The 10,717-nt window shown below is 32.2% G+C and overlaps 1 protein-coding gene across 1 annotated transcript; it reads right to left on the minus strand.

The window, feature by feature from the left end:
• Window positions 1-1,632: 1,632 nt before the first annotated feature.
• LOC110709378 (BTB/POZ domain-containing protein At1g67900-like) lies at window positions 1,633-5,485 on the minus strand. Its single transcript, XM_021887591.1, has 4 exons — window positions 4,773-5,485; window positions 4,603-4,672; window positions 3,225-4,499; window positions 1,633-2,502 (listed from the first exon to the last, which is right to left on the minus strand). Exons 1-4 carry the CDS (start codon window positions 4,829-4,831, stop codon window positions 2,014-2,016), a joined length of 1,893 nt encoding a protein of 630 aa, XP_021743283.1. The 5' UTR covers window positions 4,832-5,485; the 3' UTR covers window positions 1,633-2,013.
• Window positions 5,486-10,717: the final 5,232 nt, after the last annotated feature.

The following is a 10,717-nucleotide window of genomic DNA, read 5'->3' on the forward strand; positions in this document are numbered from 1 at the left end:
AACTACCTAGTAGTGATTAAAGTGTTAGCCTAGAAATCTAGGATGGTATACAAGACCTAAAAACTAATCGGGCCGAATTAGGATGAATTATCTTCAAATTCAGGTCAAATAAATAATTTGAATTGACTTTTCCTAATTTAATTTTTGGATCATATATAGGTAAACACAAATTCTTATATGTGGTTGGCCTCACCGTGTGACCAGTTATAATGGGGGTTACTTCCTTAGTGTTACAGGGGTTACTTAGTTAGTGTTAAAGGGTTACTTCGTCAGTATAATAGGGGTTACTCAGTCAGTGTTACAGCGATTACTCGGTCAATGTTACGGGGGTTACTTAGTCAGTATTATAGGGGTTACTTTGTTCTTTTACAACCGGCCACATGGTGTGGCCAGCCACACACAAGACGAGCCGGTATAAAAATATACACAACATACATTGGAAATAACAAGTTTCTATGAATTTAAAAATTTACTCCGTAATCATTTACCAAAACTTGTAAAAAAATCGGGTGTACAATAGATATTTTACATTCAATGTAAAGTTAAAAAAAATAAAAAAAAAAAAAAAAAAAAAAAAAAATCTAACCCCAATATATATATATATATATATATATATATATAAAATCTGTCTATGCTTATTGAATAATTTACTCTCTTTAAATGGGTAAAAATTATATCAAATTCATAAAAAAATGTTTAAAGTTATCCGAATATTGTCTGATTTACACTAACGTTATTGAAAACCGAGTGTACACAAAAGTTTTCAAATCATTTATAGCCAAATTCAACCATTCAAATGCCATCTAGTTTAATTTAGCAACAAAATTCTCATTTTATTTCTATTAATGTAATGTATTTTGTGTTGGTTTGGTAAGGCTCGGATATAACCAGTTTTTGATCGCAAAATTTGTTCAAATTCTTGTTATTGGATCGGGTTTCAGGTCAGGTCCAATTTTAATAGCTCTAGTCAGTATCATATTTCGTCACATAACAGAGAGAGAAGGCAAGAGTGAGTCAACCCCATGAATATCGGTTACAAAAACGTACATGGACTGCTGAACCCAATTACCATGTCTAATATAAACTTATTCCAAGAATGAGTTATTATGGTGTAAATCATCTAAACATGCGATTTTGGAATCAATTAGTCAGCACGAGAGACAAAAAGATTACTTATGTGTTGTGCAAATATAAATCTTGTCTCCCATGCTTCTTTTTCTTGTACCTTCTTAATCATTATATTCTCAGTACTACTTTGCAATAGTATCAAATATTTCCATAATCATTAACAGCTAAGCTTAGATCTTTAAAAACTTAAATGCTTGCAATTAAGCCTCAATAAACTTCAATTGTACTCTAATTTTCTTAGTTTGAAAGAAAGATAGCACTGACATTTTATTAAATTAGATCACGGAATACATATAAACTTAAAGTTATTACTTGTGATCCGCCTTTTCATCATGTAAGCTACATTATTACGTGCCTTTTTGTATTTAGTGTTCGAAACCAAAAACAAAAAAACAAAAAAAAAAGAAACAATCAAATTAAAAGCTTGAAAAACATACATTTTGCGGGAAGATAGTCAGATATGAGAAGATAGGATTGCATTGTATAATGAATGAAGATCCAATATTAAGTTTGTAAAAGAATAAATGACAGGGGCATAATTTTCATATATTATATTATATATGGATAAATAACACAACCACCTTAATGGTCCCATATATATGCTTACACATTTACAACTACCAAATCCTAATTTTGTGGCCTCAATTTTGAGAGTATCCTTTGAGAGATTTATTTTTCTCTCCTAATGCCTTAAAAACATTTCTCTTCACATTATTGAAATAGGCTACATAATAATCAATTCACATTTTAATGTTTTTGCCTAAATTTTACAAAAGGGTTTAACTTAATATACTTCTTTCTCATTAGATGCAAAATATTTAATTGGTCATGTAAAAAAAAAAAAAAAACATCCCTTAAATAAGGAGATTTTTTTTGTGTTCTGCCTCAGTTCTTTTCAGCCACACTTCTGTTGTTGTTAATAGATAACAACTTACTGAACATTCGTTTAGGCCGAGTAGGGATTGAACAAAGGTTCTTGAATTTTAATCCTTTCGCAATACCATTTTCTTCTAAGTCATCCTCAGCTAACTTCATTTTAAGTGTTGACAACTTCGATTTGGGTGATTTAAGGCCTGATACACTCCACTGATCTTCGGTACCTGGGATAGTTGTTGTTGTGCTTAATGCTGCAGGTGGTCTAGATGAATCGTCGTCTTGTGCAGCTAGCAATGCTTTGATATCAGGAGGCAAGTCAGTGACTTTACCGCCTGCCATTGCTGCTCGAGCTTGCTCAAAGAAAAGGACTTGGACTACTACTCTGAGTGGGAGTAGCTCATTTTGTGCAGCGTGCATGCAGGCTTCTACGGATAATTTTTTGCAGTCTAAAACTCGACATAGACGTTTTCGTTCACTTTTTGTGAGCTCTGGATGTGCCTGAATGATCAAAATTCATTATTAATTGATTCATCTATAAACAAAAGTTGTATAACATCACATGTATGAGACAATTTAACAACCGTGCTAGAATTATATCGTGGGAATGTATATACTTAAAATGTATACAAGTATAACTGTACTATGCTTAAAATGTATATCGCCGGGAATTTATTGGGAATCAAGAGGACTTATAGAGGACTAATGTTGGATTTAATGGGTTGTGATATGCAAATTTGATGTGCATATTATTGTTATAAATTCGGCGTTTTTCCACACTGTACATCTTTTGACTAGAATAACAAAAGCTAAAAATTTTACAAGGACTTTTGTAAGCCTTGATTTAAAGTTGATCGGAATTGCCATCAAATTAAAACAATTGATGCTAATCACAATAATTTGAGAATTTTCCAAAATCAGTTGCAGAAACAGAACAACATAACTTTGGTATAACAAAAATGACATAATTTAGGGTATGTTAATTTGGTGGCTAATTTCTTAACATGCTAGTTAAATTAGGTGAAAATTGACATTAAGGAAAAAAGAGGCCAAGAGATTTGGTAATCCACCCTAAAACTGAAGGTAGAAATATACAAGGGTCAGGGCAGTTGGTTAATTTACTAACACAATTGACACCAGCATCATATTATGAACTAAAATGGAAAATAACAGACCAATAAATCTGAAGATATTCTAGAAATGGACTATAGAACAGCACAAACCTTTAGGTAAATATCAATGGCCTTGTAAAGATCATCGTGTTCGATTCTAGCAAAACTCGGTATAGCTTCTGCAATAGCAACCATCTTAGACAAGGGCAAATTCGTGTCGCGAGCAATATCTTGCAAATACTTGTCCACAATCTTAGCCACCTTTAACTTAGAACTATGAGAAGCTGAAGAAGACCTCCTCCTTTCTTGAAAATCGATATCGATATTCTCAGCTGACCTCGACCTCCTCCTCCTCTCATACCTTCCTTTAGTCCTAGGAGGACTAGTTGGAGGACTCTGCCCTTGTGACAGAAACTGCTCCAAAATTGCCATGAAAATATCCACATCATACCGCGTTTCACTCACTAAACTCGGTATCAATAAGTCCTTCACATTGGCTTCATCCATTTGAATCCCTACTCTCCTTGCTAACTCCATCTTCGACGAAGGAGAAGCTTTAAGCAAATTCGCTGCCTTGAGCAACTTAAGTAAGAAGCTGCAGGATACAGCACCTTTTTCGCAAGGCAGCAAGCTTACAATCGATTCGAGTAGTAGCCTATACTTTGATGTTTTCTCTCCTGTCTTATCTGAATCAATGTCAGGAATTACTTGCTTAGTAGGAAGCCATTTAGAAGCATAAATTTGCAATGCTTCTCCAATTAGGTGTGAAGGCACTCTTCCACCAGACTTAACTGCTATCATAGTCCTCCAATACAGATCAATACCTAACTCTGCAACATCCTCAGCCCACCACCCTTTGCTTAAATTCTTTTGCCTCGCGCACTCTGAACCTCCACCACCACCACCATTACAAGAAACAATATCATCTCTACCACCACCACCACCACCACCACCTCGCCTCGAGTAAGTTCGAGAGAGGTTAATCTTAGAAGGGTGTGTTAAGACCCTAGCAGCAATAGCTTCTATACACCTACTAGTAATCCCAAGGTCTTCAGACCAACTAGGAAAGGCTTTTGTTGACTGTAAAGTAACAATTGCATCTTTCCACCCTTGAAGAATACAAGAATTAAGGAAAACTTCAAGCTTATAGATCAAGTTTCCTTTCTCTGCTTCCTCTGTCATCTGAAGGTACTCGGCTGCACACCGCGTCGCTATGATGTTGTAGGCACTTAAGGTGATTGTGATGCCATAGCAGAACTTTGCACATAGTTCAAATGACTCAATTCCTCCCGGAAAATCTGGCAGTTGGATTATTTGGCGCGGAGATGATTCAGGGGATTCTGCACACAGTTTCTGTAAGCGCAGACATTTTGACAGCAAAGGAAACTGCATGAAATTGTAACACACAAATCAGAAACTAAATATAATTCATAACATTAAATAATAAAACCATATTATAAAATTTTAATATAAAGTTTATTTAGTTTACCTTATGAAGCAAATATCTATGACCTTGAACTTGAATTACAAGGTCACTAGAGACTTCAGAGGAAACAGACCTGTATTTTTTATTCATATGACATTAGTAATTGTATCATATAAAAACTATATAGTATAAGAAAAAGAAAATGAATAAAATGAATGAAGAGAATTGATTACCTAACAGCTTCAGCTGTATAAAAAGTGTCAGGTTTAGATCCAAGTTTCATGAACTTCATTGTTTCGAAAATTAATCAAGGTGATTATCAAATTTCTATCACAAATCATCAAGTTTCTGAGAAAAGAACAGAGTTGTGAAACTCATTAGCAAAAGAGAGTTGTTATAGTAGACTAGTATGTAATTATAGTACTGCTGTTTTTAGTTTGATTCAGCAGCAAGATTAAGAATATAAAAGATTTTGGGTCAGTTTTTTTTTGTTCTTATTTCTTGGAATTTTGTAAGAAAATAAAGAAAAATAAACAAATCTGAACCCCAGGAAAAAAAAAAATTATATAGAATTACAAGAAAATTCCAGTTCTTTGAAGAAAAAATAGAATTTGGGTGAATTGAATAATATCTTTATTTGGAAATGAGAGAGAATCCAAGAAAAAAGGAAAGGGTGTTTTGGGTTGTTGGTTTTGTTATTATTTTGGGTATATATAGTATAAATAATACTCTCCTAAGGTGGGGAAATATTAAAGGCAGAGGGAAAAAAAAAAAGTCAAAATGACATAAACTCAGAAAATCAAACATCTCTAGAAATTATGTCATTTTTAGACAAATTTCCACACCTTTTAAAAAAGAATAAAAAAAATTAGACAAGCAATTGAAAACCCTGCATTAAAAGTATTATATGATTAAAAGAAAACTAAATAAATTTACTGAACCCACATCGCCCATAGTAATCAATCATGTACTATCATCATCGTAGTAGTAATAAATTAAAAAAAGACAGTTGCATGATAAAAAGAAATGAAATGAATGGCAAAATTTTGTAATAAATGCCAAAGTTTGTAGTGTAGTTGGGTTTGTTTTTCATCTATAATTTCACCAAATAAAATAATAATAATAATAATAATAATAATAATAATAATAATAATTCACGGTTATATGGTAAATTTGAAAATTTTAATGGCTATATGGTGAATAAAGTGATAACGTATTCTCCTCAAAAAAAAATAAAAAAAATAAAAGTGATAACGTATTTCGTGAAAAATCGTAATAATAATAATAATAGGCCCAGATTTCTTTTGACATGGCCCTTTGAGGTTCTTTGGAGCGCATTGTAACTGCTTCGGGGCCAGGTTTTGGTGATTGGCAATGGCGACTTGCCACCTTACCTTTTTCTTACGGAGGATTGGGTGTCTATTCAGCAGGTGATGTTCGACACTATGCTTTCCTTGCGTCCCGTTTGCAGTATTCTGGTCTTCAAGCTTTGCTTCTTCTCAATTTTGGTATTGGTTGGTCCAGGACTGGCCTTCGATGGCGCTCTTAGTCTTTTTAATAGGATTGTGGAGACTGACCTTTTGCGTAACCCTAGTGAGATCGATGCCCCCAAACTCATGAAGAAATTGGCAGATATATATTTCACGAAGGTCACTGCATCTGTGGAATCCACTTTCTCCTTATCTCCGCGTCAAGTTGCTTTATGGAAGTCCCAACAGGGGGATCATACTTCAGCCTGGCTGCGAGCGGTCCCAATATCAGGTTTGGGTCAGACTATGAATGGTAGGACTTACCGTTGTGTTCTTTGCTACCGGTTGGGTGTTCCCTTGTTCCCCGTTTCGACACCTTGCTCTGCTTGCTCAAGGGTTTTTGATGGGGATATTTTTGGGGATCATGCAGTGTCTTGTGCTGGGATGGTGGGTATTAAACATCGGCACAACGTTGTTCGTGATACCCTTGTTGATATTTGTTTCCGCTCTGGGATTCCTGCGAGAAAGGAGGTTAACGTTGGGTTGACTGGAGGAAACGATGGGGCTCTTTGACCAGCAGATGTATTGCTTTATTCTTGGGATAGAGGCCTAGATGTATGTGTTGACTTGACGGGGTCTTCTCCTTTGACACAATCTGGGTTGTCTGACTTTGTTACAGGTTGTGTTGTGTCGGTTGCGGCTCAGCAGAAGCGAGACAAGTATGGGGCGCGTTGCAGGGCTATTGGCTATGGTTTCCTTCCTTTCTCCTTTTCTTCATTGGGGGAATTAGAGAAGGATGATGTTGCGTTACTGAAGCGGGTTCAGGCGTTCGCTAGGACTCAGGATATTGGTGCTCGTGCGGCTGCTCACATCTTCAACAGGATCGGGTTCGCTATAGCTAGAGGGGTGGGGGCCCAGATTGTATATCGGCTCCCCACTAATTTCTTGTAAATCATTTGACTTTGTAGGTTTTATAATAACAACAACAACAATAATAATAATAATAATAATAATAATAATAATAATAATAATAATAATAATAATAATAATAATAATAATAATAATAATAATAACCATATAGAAAAAGAGGAGGATGAAAATAATATTAACAACTTTTTCAGCTACATATAAGAATGAAGAATATAATTAAATGCGAAGAAGTATTTATACACACTAGTTCATGGATTTTTTTTCACGTATTCTTAAAATTATAAGTATACCATATCAATTTATGAAATATGTTAATTGCCGATATGAATTATGTTAGAAATTTGTGATAATAATATGTGTCGATTGAAGTTATCCATATTTAAGGGTGTGTTTCAATTACCTGAATTTTTACTTATTTAACATGAACTTATTAGACTATTAGAACTTACTTGTATTTTAGTTGTAAATTGAACCTTAGAAGCCATTTGTTAACTTAGAACTTATTTTTTCTGAAATAAATGAAAAGAAGGTGAATAGAACATAGCCTAGTAATATAATGATGTATAATATTTCTTTTTAGTAATTAATTAGTACTCTTTTAATTCTTGTTGTTTGTCTCATTACCTTAATGCAAATTCCAAACTCAAATTTAAACTAATTGTAAAAAGTATACTTATGAAATTACACAGCAAAATCTCAAAATACCACATGAATTTTTTTTTCCATATATATATTATGTCAATAAATATACGTTTATTGTTATGGTTTTTCTCTTCTAAAATAGAACATTCCAAAAGACAAACAAAAAAAAAAAAAAAAATTACACTTTAAGGGAGAATTTATTTTGCAATTTGATATAGGTTCGAAATCATGAATGAGATCAAAATAGTATGGGGTTGAAACTTGATACATTACACCATGTGTTTGGTTTTGTTTTAAAATTACAATTTTCGTTTATTTAATACCTATTATGGTATGAGCCATACCCAGTTCTCCCATAAAAATTTTAAACCGCATATCTTGTAGAAATTGATTTATTGTTAAATAAACACGAGATATATATGTTATATATTCTAAACCCATACTATACCTAAATTATTTGAACGAAACACCCCTTAAAGTTGCATGTATCATTTTCCTAATACAAGAACCAATTAGAGGAAAAATATACACTTTGAGCTTTCTATAAAAAAATTATTACGTAATTTATTTAAAATATTAAGAAGAAGAGTTACTAGGGAGAGGTATAAAAGGGGCTCCACTGCAAGTAGCAAAGACAAAGGCCAAGCCCACGTGCTTTACCTGTGCCCACTTTGGGTCCTTACTCATGATTACGACTCGATTTTCCGATGATAATTCCTTTTCACTATTACAGATTAATCTGTCTCAACAATTAAGAACCTTGGTTTATTTTTTAAAGAAGATTGTTGTAGAAATTAGCTTTAATCCTAAGTTTTTTCTATCTACTAATAAAGGTTTTTATAGTAGGTGAAATGTCATTTTAAATCATCTCATACTCATTTTACTAATTATATTTCGATTGGGTCGCCTAGCCTCTAGAGTCTAGACTATGGGATAGGTCAAGTCTATAGTACTATAGTAGTAGATATCATAGATTACGACTACGACCACACGACCCTAATTTACTAGCCTACATAAAATTAGACTGTCTTATTATTATAAGACCACTCTATAGGCAGATAGGCCAAGGGAAGTGAAAAAAAAAATTGTAATAGAATCACATGCTTATAATGACTCATAAAAGTTATCTTTTGATGATAAAGCGGTATTACACAAACGTTTAACCTCATTTTAATTATTGAATTTTAATTCTTATTATTGATCCAAGACAAATACAATATTGATTAAAATTAAACATCAATGATTATAAGTATTTATATTTAATACTCGTAGTTTATTACTAATGTAATTAATTGCAAGATCGAGATTATTAAGTTTTAATTTACTGATTAATTCATAAAGCTATTATATTGTTGATTAAAGCTTAATTATGCTAAATCTTATAATTTTTTCTTAATGTGAATAAAATGATCCCTAACTTAGGCTCCTTTATATATATAAGAAGTATTAGTTAAAATAAGTTAAGATAGATTCATATAAAACAAGTTCAATTACAATAAAATTAAGTTTGTGACACACTCACACAAGCTTCTTTTCTACAATGAAAATCAGCTCAAGCTACACATAATAAGACAAATGTATAATAGATCCTTAATATAAAATGACAGTTGACATTTTGAAGACATTTTGAATTCAAATGATGGCCTTTGCACTTTTTATCAAGGTTAATTTAGGTTTCAATCGATCAAAACTTAGCTTGCTCTATTGTTCATCATCTAGGGTAATCTAATTGAGGAAACACATATGATCTTTTTAGAGCCACTTGTTGTAAGTGGACTAGTCTAGACTTTTGAATCAAAGATTCTAGAGACTTATGCCGCATATACAGTAGTTATCTTTATATTCGATCATATATGAAGCATATAGATACAAAATTCAGTTTTAAACTAAAGAGGCATTGTTTTAAACTAAAGATGCATTCTAAGAATGACTATTGTTGTGACAATGAATAATTAAATTTGATGAATCTAGTTTCAAAGCTAACAATTTTTGGTGACAAATTAATGGAACTTTTTGTATAAAGGTCATCAAAGATTAAACTTCATGCTAATATTACCAATTGTTAGGAATTAATTAATCAATTTTTGATGAAATAGTAGAAGCACACAATTATTGTGATAACATAGTAAAAGAGTAACATAATTCATGAATCAAAAAAAATAAGATGAGTTGGACTCACATTGAGTCCAATAAATCTGACATTAATAATCTAATATCTGACGTTAGGTTATTATTATTATTATTATTATTATTATTATTATTATTATTATTATTATTATTATTATTATTATTATTATTAATGTCATATATTAGATTATTAATGTCAGATATTAGATTATTAATGTCAGATATATTGAATTCACGGTGAGTCCGATCTTACGCAAAACGTTCTCTTCATTTTATATTTGCTATAAGTTATTTTTCGTTAGATCAATTTAGTTGATAAGAATAAAAAAAAAAAAAAAAAGGTTAAAGGTATTATTAATTTCCTTTTTAAAAAAAAAATTGAACCAAATATAATATGTATAAATGTAGACTAGAGTACAATTCTACTCAACATCGTACTCTCTTTTTCACCTTTAATCCCCATTAATGTAGCCCACTAAAAATCAAACCAAAGGGGGGGCTAAATAATCATCATAAAAGTCGTTTAGAAAATAAAGGGTGAAGAACATTTTGTTGATTTTAAAATATCTATATTCGCATTTAATTTTAAGTTTAATTTTCTTGAAAATGAAAGGCTAGAAAAATAGAAAAGATAATGGATTGTGGTTGAACCACAAGGAGGGGCTAAAAGAAGGAATAAGAAAATGAAGGACTTTTATAAATGAGAATAGAATAAGATAGCTTTATTCATCCCTTTTAACCAAACTTGCCCATACCTTACTTCTATTCTAATAGCCTTACATTTCAATCACACCTTACTTCTATTCTAATAGCCTTACATTTCAATCACACCTTACTTCTATTCTAATATGATCATGACCTCAAGCTATTTTTGGTGCGATAGGTGGTGTAACTATTATTGCATAATTAGGGACTATGCTTTGTTTTATTTGGTGATTTACGGGTCTTAGAAGGCACAACTCTTGTGGAGTGGAGGAGACTATGCATGGAATCTCATCTTCCAACTTAAC

Source organism: Chenopodium quinoa, unplaced genomic scaffold, assembly GCF_001683475.1.
Source record: "Chenopodium quinoa cultivar QQ74 unplaced genomic scaffold, ASM168347v1, whole genome shotgun sequence".
NCBI classification, from domain to species: Eukaryota; Viridiplantae; Streptophyta; class Magnoliopsida; order Caryophyllales; family Amaranthaceae; genus Chenopodium; species Chenopodium quinoa.

What these genes read in the sequence shown, in the direction of transcription:
- LOC110709378 (XM_021887591.1), bottom strand. Translation starts at nt 4,831, where the DNA reads ATGAAGTTCATGAAACTTGGATCTAAACCTGACACTTTTTATACAGCT. An exon ending in ATAGATATTTGCTTCATAAG is followed by an intron (nt 4,500 to 4,602) that starts GTAAACTAAATA and finishes AATTTCATGCAG; the next exon opens with TTTCCTTTGCTGTCAAAATG. An exon ending in CCATTGATATTTACCTAAAG is followed by an intron (nt 2,503 to 3,224) that starts GTTTGTGCTGTT and finishes TTGATCATTCAG; the next exon opens with GCACATCCAGAGCTCACAAA.